The sequence below is a fragment of the Pygoscelis adeliae genome, unplaced genomic scaffold, assembly GCF_000699105.1.
Source record: "Pygoscelis adeliae isolate BGI_AS28 unplaced genomic scaffold, ASM69910v1 Scaffold43, whole genome shotgun sequence".
NCBI classification, from domain to species: Eukaryota; Metazoa; Chordata; class Aves; order Sphenisciformes; family Spheniscidae; genus Pygoscelis; species Pygoscelis adeliae.
Genome location: NW_008824538.1, coordinates 1,558,796 through 1,577,070, shown reverse-complemented (window position 1 = coordinate 1,577,070; position 18,275 = coordinate 1,558,796). Strand labels below are relative to the sequence as shown.

Below are 18,275 nucleotides of genomic sequence, written 5' to 3'. Positions count from 1 at the left end.
CAGGTGGACGTGCCCCGGGGTAAGAGCCGGCCGGGGCGGGCTGCAAGCGGGCAGCGCTCAGGTCGGGCTAAGCCGCTTACGCCCACAGCAGCTCGCTGGGCTTTAGGGGGATTAGGGAGGCGGTATTTCTGAGCTTACCGGCCGGTACCGTAACCTTCCCGGTTGTTTCTGCCCTTCAGTTGCAGGCTGTCCCTCGCGGCAGCTCCCTGCGCTTTACCGGTGCTGGTGACGAGTCCCCCAGCGGGAGCCCCTGCCCGCGCTTCACGGGGGGACCGGAGCGGCGCTGGCGGGGCCCTGCGGTGCCACGGCAAGGCTCTGACACCTGCAAGCCTCTCCCTTCCCCAGAGGGAGCCCGTCCTCGGGGCAGGGGCCCAGCTGTCTCCCTAGAGAGGGGCGCGGTGCAGGGCCAGGAGGAACAGGGGCCCCACCTGCCCCCCTTCACCTCCCCAGCCGCTCTCCGGGCACGCCAGCAGCAAGGCTGCCTCTGGAGAAGGGGCCAGGGGCTGGCGTTTCTGCTGTCTGAAGGACATGTGTGGTGATAGAGCAAAGGGTATTGCGATAAATGCCCACCGTAGCTCCATATGCTCCTGAGGCGCAGAAAATCTGAGCTAAAGCTTCCCACAGGGCGATTCAAAAGATTTTTCTAACTTAGAGAAGAGGCTGTAGTAGTAGTGGATTGACCTATTTATACTAAAAAGGACTGATGCGAGTTTTCAATCTTAACTAAAAATTAAATTTGACTACCTGCAAAAGCATTTGTCTTAAGAATCTCTCCTCACTGCATCTATCCGAGAGGTTAGCTCCTTAAAGAAAGATGGTTGAATTGAAAGATGGCACAGAGTAAACAAGTAAAAGGATCAACTTTGCTTTTTGACAGTAAGCCTCCCAGGCTTTATCTTGTGAAGAAATTGTTTATTTTCAATTTTAAGAAAGACCAAAGAATCTGAAAGACTGTAACAAGTCAGATAACTCATAACAAGCAGCAGAGAGTAACTGCAGGCTTAGCTCATTCAGCAGCTTTAACGCATCTGCACTGTCCTGCGTAGAGAAGTAGGAAGGGATCTTTAGCATCTCTACTGTTCAGATAAATCACCTTCTAAGAGAATGGAAAAGCAGCAAAACCTTGAACAAGAGACCACTAGACACTACCAAAATTAAGTGACTTATTTAAAAACTTTTTCTGTATTCCAACACAGCAAAGAGGGTACAACCTCATTTTCAAGTCATGCCTAGAAGTCTCACCTTATCTTTCTAAGGTTTTGACAATGAAAATTAGCACGCTGTCAGGTACTAAAAGAAGGGTAAGGTCAGTCTGAACAGGGTTCTCTGGCTTGCCTTGTTCTCACGGCCTGCTTGGGAGGGGTCTTTGGATGCCCTGCGCCGGCAGTGCCATCCCACGGTTCCAATAGGCACTCCAGCAGCCACGGGTGTGTGTCTGTGACCAGTGCATCAACTCTGACGGCTTCTGTATAAATCCCTTTGTAAAGATTTGGCTCTCTCACAATAACTACCTACAGTAGCAACTGTAATCACAATTTTGAAATTTAATTAAACCAAGCCTTTACCTAGCTACGCTGCTACAACTCCTCTTGCCTTATTTTGTCACACCAGTATTCAAGTTTGGACTGACAGAAGACATATCAAGCAACTCACTTGCTTTTGGGCAGTATAACCTAAGTATTGTCCAGGTTAAGATATTTATAATCCTAATGTTATACTGTCATGCCTGACAGGCATGGATTCATGAGCTGAAGAATAAAACCCCTGAAAGGACTTTAATTAGTTGTAATCCCTACCCTGTGCATTAATGTGGAAGAAAAAAACCCCACAGTTATCAATAAAGGAATTGAAAAATAGAGTTAACATTTCTAGAGTCCTAAAGTGTTTCCTAATTCTTGAGTACTGTGTGGAAAACTCAGTGCTGAAGCCTAATCTACTTCTGTTTTTCTCTCAGCCTCCAAAGAGATCAATTTTACACGTCAGTTATTACTTATATTCTAAATGTTTCCCAATGACTTTTTAAAAAAATGTTTAAAATTAACTAAAGTGTACCTTTCTTCCCTTTATTAAAAGGTTCTTTACCATTCCAAATAGTCTTAAAGCTAAAACCCCTGCACTGGATGCCAGAAGATGTAGGCTTGATTCCTCGCTCAGCTACAGATTTACTGAGTGACTTAGGCCAAGTTAATTCTCCTCAAATTCTTCTCTTCTCTGAAACATGGATGATACTCTCTTCCCCCATCATCCTGCCTTTTCCACTTATGATACTGAGGCACTTAAAACACCCAAGAGAAGGGCTCCTATTTCAGTTGAAACTTTAGTCCTTTTCATGCATGTCTGATATATGCCATGAGGTAGTATGGCAGAAATTCACATCCAAACTTTCAAACACTATACGTAAAAATTAAGTTTCTAATCCTCTATGAAAGTACACAAATGCCTATATTACTTTCAACTTTGAAAAGCAAGGGACTAACGCTTTTAGAAGAGAGGCTTTCCATTCCTAAGACTAACCTTATATCCAGAGTTTCCAAGCCTGTCTGTTACGGATCAACTTCTAAGCAGAATTTATTTATGAACTGCAGCTAGAATTGATGTCAAGGCAACCATAGTTGCAAATACACCTAATCCAACCACATTTAAATGACAAAACTGTAGGACAACAGAAGTACTAGAATATGCTAGTATTATATATGCAAGTATAATATATTTGCTCCTTCTATCCATTTGAGCTTGGCTGGGAAATGTAACAATTAATACAGACTGGATGATGGCTAGTGTCACTACATCTAGAAACAGAGGATAGGTTCGCCATTTAATGTCTTACAAAATGTAAGAATCATTCAGAAAGCCAGAGCACATTTCAGTTCCATCTCAGTATTGGTAAGCGAGCACACAGGTGCTTAGAGTTCTTCAATAATGGTCAAGCATTAACACTCTCCTTCACATAACGATCCACCACCAAAATGTGAGAGCTCAGACCAGAGGGGATGACACATGTTAGACTGTACTCTGAGCCCTTCTTTCTCCAAAGGGCAAGACAACAGACAGCGGCAAACATAAGAAGCATGCAAAACACACGGTGCCCCTATTAGTCAAATAAAGTTGGTATGTTCCATTTAATCTTTACTAGTGCTTCATGGTAACTACAACTATTTGAGAACATTGAACCACTGTATTTCTTTCTGCCAGGTATAATGGAACCTGACAAACAGAACACACACAATGAAGCTTGCTTTGCTCTACTCCCACCTTTATAAAAGTTTTGTTTCAATTTTGCTAGAATGTTAATATTCATTCTAAGTCAACAGTCTTCTGCCCCTTCCAAACTGAAATAAAACCTTTCATCCAATGTACTTGGTATCTGATCAGACAGCACATACCTATGGAACTATTGCGCAACAAAAAGAAATTGTGTTAAATTGACACAAATCTATGTTCCCATTTCTTTGTTAAACAATCACATCTTCTTAAGGTACAGTTCTTCAGTGAAGTATACATTGAGGAATTTTAAGTTTCCTCATATTTCTTTAACTTAACAGGATACTTTTCTCCTCCCTCATCTATAGCTTCAGCACTTTTATTTTAAAGAAAGTATAAACATCTATTTACACTAAATAGGTATAATATGTAGAATTAATTAGTACACAACTATGTAATAATTTAGGATGTAAGGAGCCCCCGGAGAACTGTAATCTAACCCCTTGTTAAAAGCAGGGCTAGTTTCAAAGTTAGGTTGCTAACTTTCAGGTTTCAGGTTGCTCAGGGCCTCATCCAGCTGACTTTTGAATTTTTCCAAGGACAGAGGCTCCATAACAGCTCTGGGCCCCTGTCCGAGCAGTTGATCACTCACACTGTGATTTTGTTTTTTTTTTCCCCCCCAATACCTAATCAGAATTATCTATGTGGCAATTTCTGCCTGCTGCCTCTCACCCTATCACTGTGCACCTCTAAAGAGTCTCAGTCTTCTCCACATCCCTCCGCTACATAGCGGAAACTGCACTTCGATCCCACCTCCACACCCCGCCTTCACTTTCTCCCCTCCAGCCTGAACACATCGAGATCTCCCAGCCCCTTCTGCGCTTCATCCTGCCCTAACCAGCTGGGCGGCCCTCCACCGAAGTATCCCGAGTTCATCAGGGCCATTGCTGTACCATGAAGCCCCAAACCAGGCACAGCATGCGAAATGCAGCTTCACGAACACCGAACAGAACGGTCACCTCCCTTGACTGACTGGCTGCAGTCTTGATACAGCCCAGTGCGTGTTCTGTTCTGTGAAGTCTCCTTCTGAAGCTACAAACAAGAGTTGCTGTTCTCTTCCACGTCTTAATGAAAACATTTGTTTGCCTTTTATTTTGAAATCTTCCCCTCCTGTGAGGTCTTACTAGAAGGGCTTGTATTAAAAAAAAAAAATAAATTGTGCATTCACTTAAGACCCAGAACTCCACTTCACCTATGCAGAAGCTGGATCACCACAGCATCACAGCTGGAAGGCGCTCTCCATCAGCTTCAGTTATAACACTCCCAGAGATTGCAACTAGCAGCGAACCACAGAGAAAAGCGGTGTGGTAGCTGGGTAGCAGTAACCGCCGAGCTAGCCAGGACACTCAGCTAACATCCCAGCCTGCCCGCACTGCACCAGCGGCTCGGGCACTGTGGCTTCTGAGTGACGACACAGGCCTCACACCTGACATATGTCCTGACTAACGAGTAGCACCGAAATGTGCGTAATATCAAACGCTGAAGTAAAATATTAGACATAAAACATCTTTTGGAAATGACAGAGTTTCCACAGTACTGTTTCCTTGAACCTGCGAACAAGAGCAGCCAACTCAATTTCCTTCTTCATGTGGATACACATTAATCCAACATGAAAGAGTTGCTAGAATTGGCAACATCTGCACAGAGCCAGAAAACTGGGCACCACCAAAAGCTTTCCATAGATGCTTGTATAATTGCAAGCTATGAGGAGTGAGACAGAGACAGAAGTCAATTAACCTCTCCTATTAATATTGAAGAGCAAACTAAACTTGTTACAAAAACAAGGTCCCCAGACCTATTTCTAATTGGAAATGTGGTATTTTGTTGCAGACATGGCAGAGCCAATTCAGCAGCTGACTAGAAATAACAACCCCCAGGAGAGACAGACCATCCCATTTACTCTGATCCAGCGCAAAGAAAAGGTACCGTTTCCCTTCCCAGTTGGGGTTTTAACCATGTTTTCAGTATTCATACCTAGCTTCCAAAAATACGTTTCTTTACAAAGTTATTTTAACCATTTAGGATTTTTACCATCGTAAGTGCAAAGCATTGTAACTGGATAACTACATTTCATTTCTAACATCTCGCCACTTTTACATATGTGAAGTTTTCTTTTTTGTAAGGTAGAAACTGGCAGGAATGTCAGAAGATGCCCAACAATTACAGTCTTTGTGACATTTTATAATGAATTTAACAAAAACGCCTCACATTTTGACATTTGAAATAAAAATGCCTATTTTCTTCATTTAAATCAATGCATTTGCTTCTTTACACAAACATGTTAACAAAACCTTAGCAAAGAACACTTGAAAGAGATTAATAGCTGAATTTAAAACCAAACGTACTTTTGTATCATGGGTCATTATCAAACAAAGCAGCAATTTGCAAATCCATCTTATCAAAACCATCTTATCCTCTAATGAAATATTGAAATTGATGTCCAGCAAATTGTTTACAGCTCAGGACACGTGCAAACAAGTAGTCTACCTTAAATACATGACAAATCAAGAAAATCTTTACTAACCATGTATGAAGAATTCTTGTCACATTTCTTTTAAATAGATCTATATAATTTATACTTTAAAATGTCACAATTTGACTGAGTGTATTTCATCTAAACAGTTTGGGACTCCTGACTATTTATGTTGTAAATGAATGCTTGAAAGCCATTTCTCAGTACTACTGTAATGACTGCAGATAAAAAATAAGGTTATTCAGTGTTAATTGCAACTAAATGTTTAATACTGCAAGTCCAAAAGATGACAGTTCCTTATTTTAAAGGTGAACTACCTAGAAGTCTGCTGAAATAAATTTTGGTCCAAGATCAGCAGCATATCCCTTCTTGTTTTATATGAGGAAGGATTGAAATTCACATGTTCCTTTCAAGGTCATTTCACTGACAGTTGAAATAAAGATGCAATTATTCTTGTACGCAAGTAAGATGCATACACTGCATTGGTTTTGGATGTCTACTTATTATATACCAGCTTGGACCTTGAAATGAAGTGCATGTGAACTAAGTATTAAACAGAATGAACTTAAGGCATGGCTGACACTGAAACTTAAAATCATTTCTCATGCTTGCCGTTCTCCTGGTCATACACCTACAGAAGTTGATTTCTTGGTGCTGTAAGTAAAGCACTGAAATATTGTTTGACTTTTATTCATTTGCTTGGGTTTTTTAGATGATTAACTTAAAGTACAAAATTATTATCTTACTGTGTTTGCAGCTTGGAGATCTGCTTTACGAAAAACGTCAGTATGGAAAAGCCAAATGGGCTTGTATAAAAATGAAGGAAAAACAGTATGAACAGAGCATATGCCTTGGATTCATGAAGCTTATGAGGTACATTTGTGAGCAGAATTCCTCAGGTAATTGGCACCGCAATTCTACATTAAAGTTAAAACACTGTATTTACGCACTAGCTCCTCCTAATTGGTCAGGTACTTTTATTAGCTTTTCCCAAATACACCACCCTGTCTATAGGGACATTTTCCTGCAATACAGCCTTTCCGGCAGAGTCTAAACCAAAGTACTGCTCCTTCTGCACGCGTGCTAGAAGAGAACATCTGCGGGAAGCCATCCCTCTTTCCAGGGACACTGTGACCGTTACAACTGCCTGGGAATTGACACTGGCTATTTTTGTAGGCTGTCAGCTATAAACTAGGCTTTTGCTACAGAATTTTAGTGGTTTAGTTTTCACAGCAGTACTGAAATTGCATATTCTAAGAACCTATTCAGAGTGTAATGCCAAAAGAGACCGTAACGTTTTGCCTCCTTCATTTTAGTTTATGATACTTACATTGTGCGTGTCTGAACGGACACCAAAAATTTGTGTGGTTGAAGTGTATTTTCCAGAAAGATAATACAGTTTTAACTCAAGTACTTTAAAATAACGGCCCACCATGTCCTTGATAGCTTGTGCCTGCATGAAAAATGTGCACCTAGTTTCCAATCCAATTTAATCTGGTTTCAACTTCCAGCCATCAGTTCTCATTTTTTTCATTCTCCAGTTGATTAAAAAGTTTTGCAGTGCCAAGTGTTTTGTTCTGTAATAGTAGATGAGTTGTACTCAAGTCAACCCTTAATTTTCTTTCCAAGAAACTAAAAACATTGAGCATGAAAGTGTTCCCTTAGTCAGGTATTTTCCCCACTCTCCCCATTCTTTTAACGCTTTAACATGGTTTAAAAGTAATTTTGGCTCCAGAACAGTGCAGTTTTGTTCTCAAACTGTGTACAGAAGCAAAGTTCCTAGTCATCACTGCTACCTGCACAGTCAAAACAGTCAACCTTTTCCTATAGCATTGCAAAAATACAGCAACATTTTTGATAACAGCAAATCCTAAATTAATTCGCAATGCAGCCCCCTTATTCTTTGTTCCCAAATATTTAAAACATGACACAAGGGCAGTTTACAAGATAAACACAACCCTCCTAAGAGGGCAAAAGGAGTTAAGTCAAACTCCTTGCCCTACATGAAGATAGGAGAGCTCACCAAATACTACATTTTAGACACACAGGCACACATATTTGCACATGTAGGTTTTACATATATATATACACACACACAAACTACAAGGCATAAAGGCATAGTAAAATGCTACTTCCAACTTGGAATATACAACCCCGTTTTCTTAAACATCCTACTGAGCTCCTTTTAGTAACGGAACTCTGCTCTGTGGTACTCACTTTATGTTATTCAGTATGAGTTCAGAAGTCAAGCACAGTATGCAGACCTTCTTTTGTATTTTCTAAAAAGTTACGTCTGTCTCCTCAGGACTGTACTTGGGGATAACAATACCCATTGTGACCATAGTCCATACAAATGAATCTCAATCGGAGATGACACAGTCAGTGACAGTAGCGTACTACTTGCCTGAAATGCTGCAGGACGAGCCACCTCATCCTTTTGACTCTGACATAATCATTGAAGAATGGCCTTCTACTATTGTTTATAGTAGGTAAGAAACATTTTAATTTTGTTCTAGTTAAAACCGTAAAAAGATGCAGTTTTCAATTTGGGCATGTTACATCTTTTAAATCAAGTTCTAAAAGCTAACAAACAGTAAAACTTGATTTTTAGTAACTGTTAAAAGCTGCCTGCTTTATGATATTCAGGAAACAATGGTTACCAACTTACTTGGGAAAATGATATATCTATAAATGCGAGATACAACAGCACCTCAAAACACAGACTATTCTGTGTAGCTGGGAACAAAGCATCTGACATATCACTGAAAATGTTAAGAAAAAAACTGTTATGTGTTTGAGATCAATCACAGCCAGGTAGTATCATTTGCAAAACATGAATAAATAATTTAGAAGGAGGTTTTTCTAGGCTCTGGAAAAAACTGTGGTTTGTAAAAAGAACTTGATATGAAGTTGATTGTTACAGGAGCTTCAGAGGAATCACCAATGAAGACTCTATAATGAGAGAAATAAACCTGTTGGCGGAAATTCTGGAGAGTCCCGAGTTATGTTTGCAGGATACATTCATCATTGCAGGATATACAAATCCAGCTGCTGCCAATCGACACAATGAGATATGGTTCCTTCAAAGACCATAGCCTCCAATTTCTGATGCTTGTCAGTCATGAGAATGAGTTCTGATTTACTGGCAGAATCTTACAGGTGAATCACGTGAGACTAGATGTCAAACCCTCAAAGATTTTAGAAATGGGGCTTTTAGCCAGTTTAGCAAGGCAATCACTCCAACTCAATAATCAGAGGTAACACCTGAAACAGTTTCCTATGTCAACTTCCACAGTTTTTACACAATTTTATGGAGATTTTTAACACTTAAAAAGTTAGTTCACCTTATCTTTTTTTTTTTTTTTTTTTTTTTTAAAAACACAAGATAAGGGCGAGAGAGACCTCTCTCCTCATCCACTTACTAGCATCTCTAGACTGCTTGTGTCTTGGGACGGTCCTAGGGGAGATCGTGGAGCCCCTGCCCTGGGCACCTAGAGCTGCACCAGCTACACAAAGACCTTGTTGTGGCTTTCAGTGGGACACACATTAAAATCACCTCACACATGCAGGCTATGCTTCAGAAAAATAATGTTCAGGTCTTCATTTCTGAAGAGAACTACCAGATTTAGACCACTGGGATTAAACCAAGGATTAAGACTAGGCCAATGCTGACTGCTTTTAATGTCATCATCTGTGGAGCAGAGATTCTTAATGCTTACCTCAAAAAGCATTCAACCGAAGTACTTTTAACCTTGAGAAGAGACCAAGAAGGCAGGACAGTCCTAACGCTCATTAAAGTCTTGACAGCAGAAGTTACAGGTTACCTTAATCACACACTCATAGCAATCCCACGACTATATGTGGCATTCCCAAATAGAAAGTGGTTACTCTTAACTCTTCAGTTTTCTGAACGCTTTCATTTTATAACTTTGCTGAATGTTAAAACACTGCAGCTGAAGTAATTTGTTCAGTACTTTTTACACTATTCTGGCAGTACCACGCTATTAATGTTAGAAATGACTCAAATATTTCACAGAATCACAGAAAAAAATTAAGCTAGAAGTGACCTCTGGCAGTCACCTGGTCCATCCCTCTGCTGAAAGAAGGGCCAGCATTGCTGGCAGAGCAGGCTGCTCAGGGCCTCACACAGTTGGGTTTTGAGCATCTCCAGGGATGAGGAGCCCGTAACCCCCCTGGGCCCTGTTTCAGTATTTGACCTCCCTCACTGTGAGAATTTTTCTTCCTAGTATCTAATCTTCTGTGTTGCAGCTTCTTTCTTTTACACTTCATCCATATGATAATTCTTCAAGTAAACAACTGCTAGTCTAGCATGCTGTGACTGAACAACAAGCTCACATAGTTCTACATGCATCAGAAAGTCTGCAAGCAGCACTCATGCTTTGCTATGTACTACAGTAAAAGAGCACCTACTGCACTTTAGAATCAGGGTGGCAAACAGTTTTGCGCTCAAAAATCACTTCTTAAATGTCTCCCCTTACAGATATGATGGTAGAGTTTAATCTTAATACTTAACAGAAGTAAATGTCTTCTTACACAAAATTTCACAAAGTATATCACTAGTGTTATTTATTGATTATAGGATTTAGGCTTTAGATAGAGTTTTTGTGTTCTTCAGTTACAACACACAAAACGGCAGCCAGAGCCAGTGTCTGCTAGCTTACAGTAGTGTTAATTGGCAAACAAAATGAATTTATGTAGTACCTCTGACTGAATATGCATACAGGTCTCAAGAACTTTAAGCCCCCCGGTTCCACAGGGCTCTCTGCTGCACAAAACTGACTTTACGCTTACCCTAAAACCTCTCGCTGAGCAGCAGGATCAGAGAGTGCCGGCTGGCCCTAGCTGACTGTGCTTAAGCGTGACTGAGGTACTCTCTGGTGGTTGCTGCCCAGAGAGATTACTGGGGGAGACAGCAAGGAGAAGGGGGGGGAGAGTGAAGAGAGAGAAAAACCTTAGTTTTAACGCAAACAAATGGATAGTCTTTGTGGGGAGAAAAAAAAACCCAAAAAAGCAATCCTCACTTTCTGCTGCTGAACGTCTGATATCCCTAGCTGTTCAGATATCCTGCACTAGTCCAGCACAGACATTAATATTGCCACAGATTGGCTGGATGTTAAACTGATGGGGGGGCGGGGAGGGCAGGGCAGAATCTCAAAGAGTACTGTGCGTTTGGGGTCTGTCTTATTCCAGCCAGAAGGCTATCAAATCTGGTTTGCCAGGTGACAGCACAAATGCTTGTGCCAGTTGTGGCCACAACTAGGAACTGCTTTGTCTGATGTGCCAATTTAAATGCACGTCAAAGTATTTATTACTTAACAGAACAAGACGATGAAGATACCTGTCATGAATTTTATTCCTCTCAGTTTGTTCAAGATACAGGATCACAGCCAGGGAAAAAAAATTCAGACTTCTTTTTCAATATGTTGAATTGTTTCCTGTTTGATTTTATTTATTTAGCTTTTTATTTAATTTTAACATTTCCTCAGATTGTTGGAAATGCCAGCCAGTATTAAAGTGAAAGCTAACAAATTAATGGAAAACAATAAAAAGTTTTTAAAAACTGAGTTGAGTAGAGGGCCCAGGGAGGCATTAAATAACAGGTTTAGTTTTGCCCTTACCCCCCCCAAGAATTTTATAAGAGCAAATAAAAACAATTTTCACCTTTAACAAGATTTTATGGCAAATTAATGAAGTTTCTGCAATTTGATTGCTCTTGCCAGTTATAGAAATTATTTTAATGCTTTGGCACAACAAACGTCAAATAGCTATTGGAAGCAGTTAAACCCTCTCACCATAAAGTACCGGTTTGTACATACTTTACATTTTAAACGGCTATTGCAAAAAGCATTTGCTATATCTTATGTCTCTTTCCATAGGCAGCCTTCACCTAAATACTTCTGTGACTCAGCTACTTGTGGGTATGTTATAGAAACATTCTTGTTACTGAAACATAAAAATAAGGTATTTATCTGAATGTGCTGATATCCTAACTGCAGCGAAGTGTTCAGTGTTGTTTTATGTAAAACTGAATTCCAAGATAGTATTTATTTTGACTTACGTTAGACGGCTTCTGCTGCTGAGAAAGAACCAATTAATCTCAAGTTTGAAGATACACTTTATGGCTATGGAACACTGTACCAACTTCTGTAAATGGCTCTCACAAGCATAGGCACAAAGAATTGCGTTTTTTCACTGACACACAATAAAGTTTACTTTATAGTTACACTAGTGAATGCCAAGGAAATGTTACTATTACTGAAATATATCATTTTAGAAGGTTTGAAAACATCACGTCAAGTGTGATTACCTAACTCCTGTTATAGGAATGGTTATTTTATTATCTATCTGTGGCTCTACTTTGTAAGCCATTAATGAATGGATTTTCATTTTTAATTTGAAGTTATTAGATTTCCACTATTCAAAGGAGATAATAAAACAGAATTCACCCATATTTTTGAACGATTAAATGATGTAGCCTTAACAGATAAATGTTGTCCTGCATACTGTGTATTTTTTGAACAAGCATTAGTGCCTAAAAAGTTTATTCCAGCTATTGTGATACTCAGGGTCTTGCTTATTGTAGGTATACAAATATACACATAATTTTTTCCAGCATTGTTGTGTTGTGCTGTTTTACACTGTCCTTCATTTTCACTGAAATGTCGTCTTGTTTACTGTTACTGTTTGTCAAAATTAAAGATAATGATTTTATTGTGCAGAGTACACCTGGCTTTCATTTCTGTAACAGACCTACAAGTCTTTTTGCTATCCTTCCTTTGAATGGAAACAGCAGAAATCACAAGTTACTATTGTGATTTTACAAAAGTCATTTCAGCCCCAAATTTGAAATGATTGCTCTAAGACCCAAAAACCTTAAATAACTTTCAAAAAACATACATTCTTTGAAATAAACACATACATTTAGAACTACGCGTCTCCATGCTGCAGCCAGTGGGTCTGCTAGCAAACTCACTCCTCCTCACTGCAGAAGCCATCTGCAACCCCATTTTTGTCAAGCGTCCAGCACAGTCTCCCACAATTCTTACTGCAGCACAGACTGGGGTAGGACTGGTTTCAGAATCAAACTGTAGAGAAGCAGTTCTTAACAAAGAGTGACGTATGTAAACTCCAATACTCTCCTAAATCCTGACACCATTCAGAACATACTTCACAACTGATTCTTTTGGCAGGTGACAAGGATAACGCAACATGTGTTTGTTGCTTCTGTGGCTGCACTCACAAATCTATCCTGATCTCAAACTCCTCAGAAACCGAAACACAGGAGCATGGTAAACAGTGTAATTTAATTTCAGGGCATGGCCGAGGTCCATCGCTGTTTTGCAGAAAACTGCACAACTACAGAAATACCTCTGCAGAAACTGAGGTACAGGAGCCACTTTTGAAAGTGCTGAGGTCTCCAAGACTAAGGCTTGGCTTGCCCATGAATGCTGAAGAAGCCTAGGGCACCATCCTTTCACGCCCTCTGTGTTGTTACGGTCGGTACAAGTCCTGTTTTCTAAGTAAAGCAGTAGCAACACAAATGCAAATACCAGATCAAAGAAAGGAAATAGAAACCAGTGAAGCCACAATGACAATTTTGTCAAGATTTGTTTATACTCCTCAATTACATCAGATTAGCCAAACCTACGTGCTTATTTCAGCTTAAATCTCAAGTAAAACACCTTAGATTAAATCCCTGCACTCAATACGAGCATTCAGAGACACCTGTAGTGATGCAAAACTATTTTTAAAATTCTTGCAAGCTTATCAGTGGAACTTCCTCATTTAAATACACTCTCAGGTTACTGGTTTGAAAACAGCTGATCTAATTCAATCTAGAAAATGAATGAACAAGTTTGCCTTCCAATGGTCTTCACATATACTACACCAAAATCATTAAACTTTAGCCAAAAACATACTCTAAGGACAACAGTCTGATACTAACTTAACCCTAATTTTTTTTTTTAACATCTCTTACCAAAACAAGAACATAGATTTTGAACTTTTCAAAGCGGTATCTTATGTAATACCATTTGTCTACTAGTACCTTACTGAGAAGACACAGACCATTAAGCCATCATTGACTGGCTAACAGTTCTGGTCCCTGCTAATCTGTCCTATATTTGGACATTACTTACTGGTAAAAAAGAAAAGAAAAAAGCTCAAGAGAAAAATTAAAAGAAAAACAAAAAATAAAAAAAACACAAAAAAAACCCAAACAAAAAAACCCAAGGAGAACTAAGTACACTTACAAATGATTTAAAGCTCTAAAGAACATTCTTAATCAGAGAAAACATTTCCGTCAATATACAGTTTTCATAAGTCTGGAAATAAGCTCGACAGCACAAGCATCACCATTCTCAACACCTTAATTCTACTAAATTCAGAAGCCTTCAGTTTAGGTCTCACGTCAATTTTGCAAGGACTCCTGAAAGAGGATGAGAAAACTAATTCAATTGTAAGTTTTCCACCAGAGCTTTTAAAGTTATTGCAAGGTAACAGGTATCATTGGTGCAAAGTGAAACAGCAGCTGCTGTAGTTGAAACCATGTTTTTTTCTTTGCCTTGTACTCAAAGGCAAAGTTAATTGCATAGGAAAGCATTACCTTTATAAGTTATTGCTAGTATAGATAGAGCTGCTAAAATAGGAAGGGAGATTATTCATTTAGTGACACCGTCCATTTAACAGTAAAGAAATGCAACAACTCACCCGGATGTAAGCATTCTGAATTTCTACCAATTCTTCACCAAGTGAAACAACAATTTTTTCCACTTGTCGCTCATGAGAATAAGGCTGAATTTCTGGAGAATCTTCAGCACATAGCTCTATCTGAGCAATGAGTAAGTTGGAAATAACTTGCTGCACAGCCTGTTTGAGAAGCCACAAAAAAGACCATATTTGCTTGTTAACACTCCAACAATGCAAGTCAGTATCACATGGAAGTAACTAGTTCCATATTTTAACAGGCCTTGAACACAATTGTAAGGTAAATGTACCTACTACCTAAAAATGAAAGACTCTCCACTTAAAGATCTCAAGTAGTATACCAAGAGTCAACATGGCAAGTTCATGAACGCAAAAAGCATGCAATTGCACGAGGGCTGGAGTGACAGAACTCTCCCTTTGGCTTTGGATGTACCATGAAATACTTGATGAGAAGTAACCTGGAGCTAGGAGCTTAAACTGAATTTAGCTGTCCATCTGCCATAGACTGAAAGCCTAAGCCTTACTTACATTTACCCAATACACTACACTGAACAGAATACGAAAGCCATTTTGCATTGAGAGTATGTTCTTTTTGGTTCAAGTAGGCTTGTATTCTCAAAAACCAAAAGGTATTACTTCCTTTTAGAAAGGTCAGGAAATAAATAATACGAAGTCTATACCATGAAAAAGACAAACCCTCAACAACTAATGGACTGTAAAGAGATTCAGTTTTTATGTGGAAATCTAAATAGACTTCAGTATTCTGCACGGTGTTCAAACTGTATCAAACGGTATTAAACATAGCTTCTACTGAAACGTTATTATTCCAATAATCCATGCAAGAAGATTTGACTCACCTTTGTATCACTGCCTGGTGTGGCACTTAGGGCTAAGATCCGAAATTGATTTGTATATTTGCTTAGTTCCCTTACAACCTAAGAACAGGAAAGCTTCCATTAATATCCTTAAAGGAGATTATTTGCTTGTACAAACTATATTGATGAAAATATCCACTAAGTAGAAAAAGCTTAACAAAATATTCTAAAAAGAGTATATCTAAGTCCAAATGGGAACCAGGAAGTCTTCAGTTATAACCATTTTATCCAAGAACACTTAATCTTGATTACGTATATTATCCCAGTCCCATTCAGCAGAACCACGTTGGTAAATTAGGAAATTATTTTTCACTTGGTTTAACAAAAAGATTAACAGCACACTACTCAAGCAAGCTGCCAAAAAGTAAGTTTGAAGAACCACTCTAAAAAAAGTAAATCATGGATGATTAGTCCCGTGAAATCTGAAGAGAAATTAGATGACAACCACCATGCCAACCAGCATTCAGTTGAGTCTCACTTAAAAATGTTGCATTAGCAATCGGGAAAATGGCTGAATATTCTTTACACCTCCCAGGTTCCCATTCTACAGCCCTCCCTAAGACCAAAACTGAGACAAGTACAATAGTTGCTGAACATCCAAGCAACAACCAAATTGCCTCCCTACTTCATTTTCCCACAGAGCCGAACTCTGCCAGTGCTGTCAGTGAACACCATGCCTTCTGACCAGCCACCTTGCGCCGCACACGGAGGGGAAAAAACAACAAAAATTACAAATAATATAACATAACATAAAAGCTACAGAGAATAAGTGAATGGAGAATAAAGAGGAATTCAATTTGTGCTGACAGTTCTACTGAAAATCATGCAAAGGTATAGCTAAAACAGAGAACGAAGCCTGACAACTTCACGGCCATGGGGACTGACAAGGGGTGAGGGAAGAGATTTTTCTCAGCTATAGCTAAGACGACTCAAAAGCTAATGAATACAAGTCTTGGCTCTACGTTACAGAGCGATTTGCATAACAGTAAAATATTTTAAGAAAAGATTTTTATACAGTATTTTGAAATAAAATAACCTATAAGCTTAAATTCTTTGAAAATGAAGTTGCTATAGTTCTGAAAAATGATAGAAGAAGAAAACGGCAACACTGGCAAACCAACATGCATTGTTTTAACTTGGCAAGCTACCATCTCTTTTCCAGCATGCCAAGTTAGACAAGCACTAAAAAACACCTACCTTCCTCTAAAGACGCCTAGTAAGCAACTAGCCACAACTCCATATACATTCAGTCAATTTCTCCAGTATATAAAACTGGAACTGTCTTTTAGGTCACATACTGCTATGAGGAGATTAAGCCAAGATAACACAACAAACTCTTTGCTAATCAAGACAAAATCCAATTTTAAAAAGAAATCTTGAACTCATTTTACTATGATATAGAACTTTACAAAAAAAGCCCACATTTTTTTCCAAAAAAAATACCTCCCCCCATTTAAGAAATATTCCAACACAGCACAAACACACCAGAGTACACCTGCAAATACAAACACACCTGAAAGAAACAGCATAGTGACTTACTTTTTTAAATTGCCCCAGTCAAAAAACTATTCTGAAGCAAAAATTAAAATCTTATTCAGACATTAAAAAAAGTCCCATCTCACCTTACCAAGTTTTAATGCAGGTTTTACTTAAAAACAAGGCACTGGCGACGTAGAGGACCTCTTTCAAACAAAGCTAAGGACCTAAAGGACAATCTCCCTACAGCAATGATGACAGTGACACTTTATGGAGATCCTGTAAGTAATTTCGGGGGTTTTTGGTAATCGTGAGACAAGAGTGGGGTGACTCCAGCATTACCTGACAGTAGGCGTGATTTCCAAGGGCTTTGTGGGCTTCGTCAATAACCAAACATTTAATCTCTACAGCAGGACATGTCCCACGAGAAAGATCGTTCACCATTATTTGAGGTGTAAGGAAAAAGACTCTCTTGGTAGTCCACAGTTCCCTCCGACTGAGGGCTTGGGTTCCCCCTGAAAATTAAAGAAATAACATTAGCTAACTGTTCTGCTGAGAACAGACCACGACCCATGACCTGAGAGTGACAGCAGAAGGCTGCGCAGCTGGCAGACACATGTTGGCTTTGGGAAACAAGTGCCTTTTAAAATAGCACGCACCTTGATGCTATTCCCATTTTCAGGGAAAAAAAATGAATGCAATGACTAGGAAGACTTTTTTCATCAAACCAGTAAATCCAGAACCGCGGAAAACAAGGCTAGAAAGATCAAGATGCCCCCTAGCCTCCCGCAGCCCTATACCTAATCCACACCATCTCTGACAAAGGTTTGCGCTTAAAACCAGGTTATGGATTCAGTCATTAAGGCTATTACTTCAGTAAGCAATAAACTGCAGTTCATGGGGTTGGTAAAAACTTTTTAAAAAAAAAAAGAAAAAGAGCCATTATTCTCTGGCTTAAGTTTCATACAGGTCACATTTTCTGTGCAGACATTTACACCTCTGTGCAGAAACCCCAAGGCTCTGTGAACCACAGGGCTGCACCCCAGAGCTCCAGAAAACACGTTCCAGTGCTTCATCACCCTTATATTGGTGACCTGGGTTTTAACTATTGCAAAACCTAAAATTAACCCCTTGAAAATCTTCTTGTCCTAAAAAAAGACGCAGCCTCGATGTTTGCGGCTCCTCCGAGGAGACCCCCGAGCACGATGCGCCCTGGGGCAGAGCCGGCCCCGTCCCTGCCGCCGCCCTACCTGTCATCTCGGCCATGTGCCGGGCCGGGATCCCCATAACGCGGGCGCAGGCCTCCATCTGCTGAGCCACCAACGGCTTGGTAGGGGCGAGGAAGAGCACCTTGCCGGAGGGGAACCAGCGGTAGAAGTTGTACATGACGACGGCGGCCACGAAGGTCTTACCCAGCCCGGGGGGCAGACAGACCAGCGTGTTACCCAGGAAGGGGGCGCGGG

At 39.9% G+C, this 18,275-nt stretch overlaps 2 protein-coding genes across 2 annotated transcripts in view; one reads left to right on the top strand and one right to left on the bottom strand.

The window, feature by feature from the left end:
* FANCM (Fanconi anemia, complementation group M) overlaps positions 1-18,264 on the bottom strand; it is a gene marked incomplete at its 5' end in the record, with an annotated part of 77,288 nt that extends 59,024 nt beyond the window's left edge. Inside the window, 4 exons of the mRNA XM_009321637.1 lie at positions 14,465-14,623; positions 15,319-15,396; positions 17,155-17,327; positions 18,063-18,264. Coding sequence (XP_009319912.1) covers positions 14,465-14,623; positions 15,319-15,396; positions 17,155-17,327; positions 18,063-18,264 — 612 coding nt within the window. The remainder of the gene's footprint in view (positions 1-14,464; positions 14,624-15,318; positions 15,397-17,154; positions 17,328-18,062) is intronic.
* Positions 10-8,829, top strand: LOC103914900 (heme-binding protein 2-like). The gene is made up of 5 exons (XM_009321628.1): positions 10-19; positions 5,092-5,183; positions 6,492-6,633; positions 8,040-8,223; positions 8,658-8,829. The coding sequence occupies exons 2-5, from the start codon at positions 5,094-5,096 to the stop codon at positions 8,827-8,829; spliced, it is 588 nt and encodes a 195-aa protein (XP_009319903.1). The 5' UTR covers positions 10-19; positions 5,092-5,093.
* Positions 18,265-18,275: the final 11 nt, after the last annotated feature.

Bases quoted from the DNA above. Each gene is read 5' to 3' on its own strand.
- LOC103914900 (XM_009321628.1), top strand. From the start codon at position 5,094: ATGGCAGAGCCAATTCAGCAGCTGACTAGAAATAACAACCCCCAGGAG. The intron at 5,184-6,491 runs GTACCGTTTCCC...CTGTGTTTGCAG, and splicing joins TGATCCAGCGCAAAGAAAAG to CTTGGAGATCTGCTTTACGA. The intron at 8,224-8,657 runs GTAAGAAACATT...TGATTGTTACAG, and splicing joins TCTACTATTGTTTATAGTAG to GAGCTTCAGAGGAATCACCA.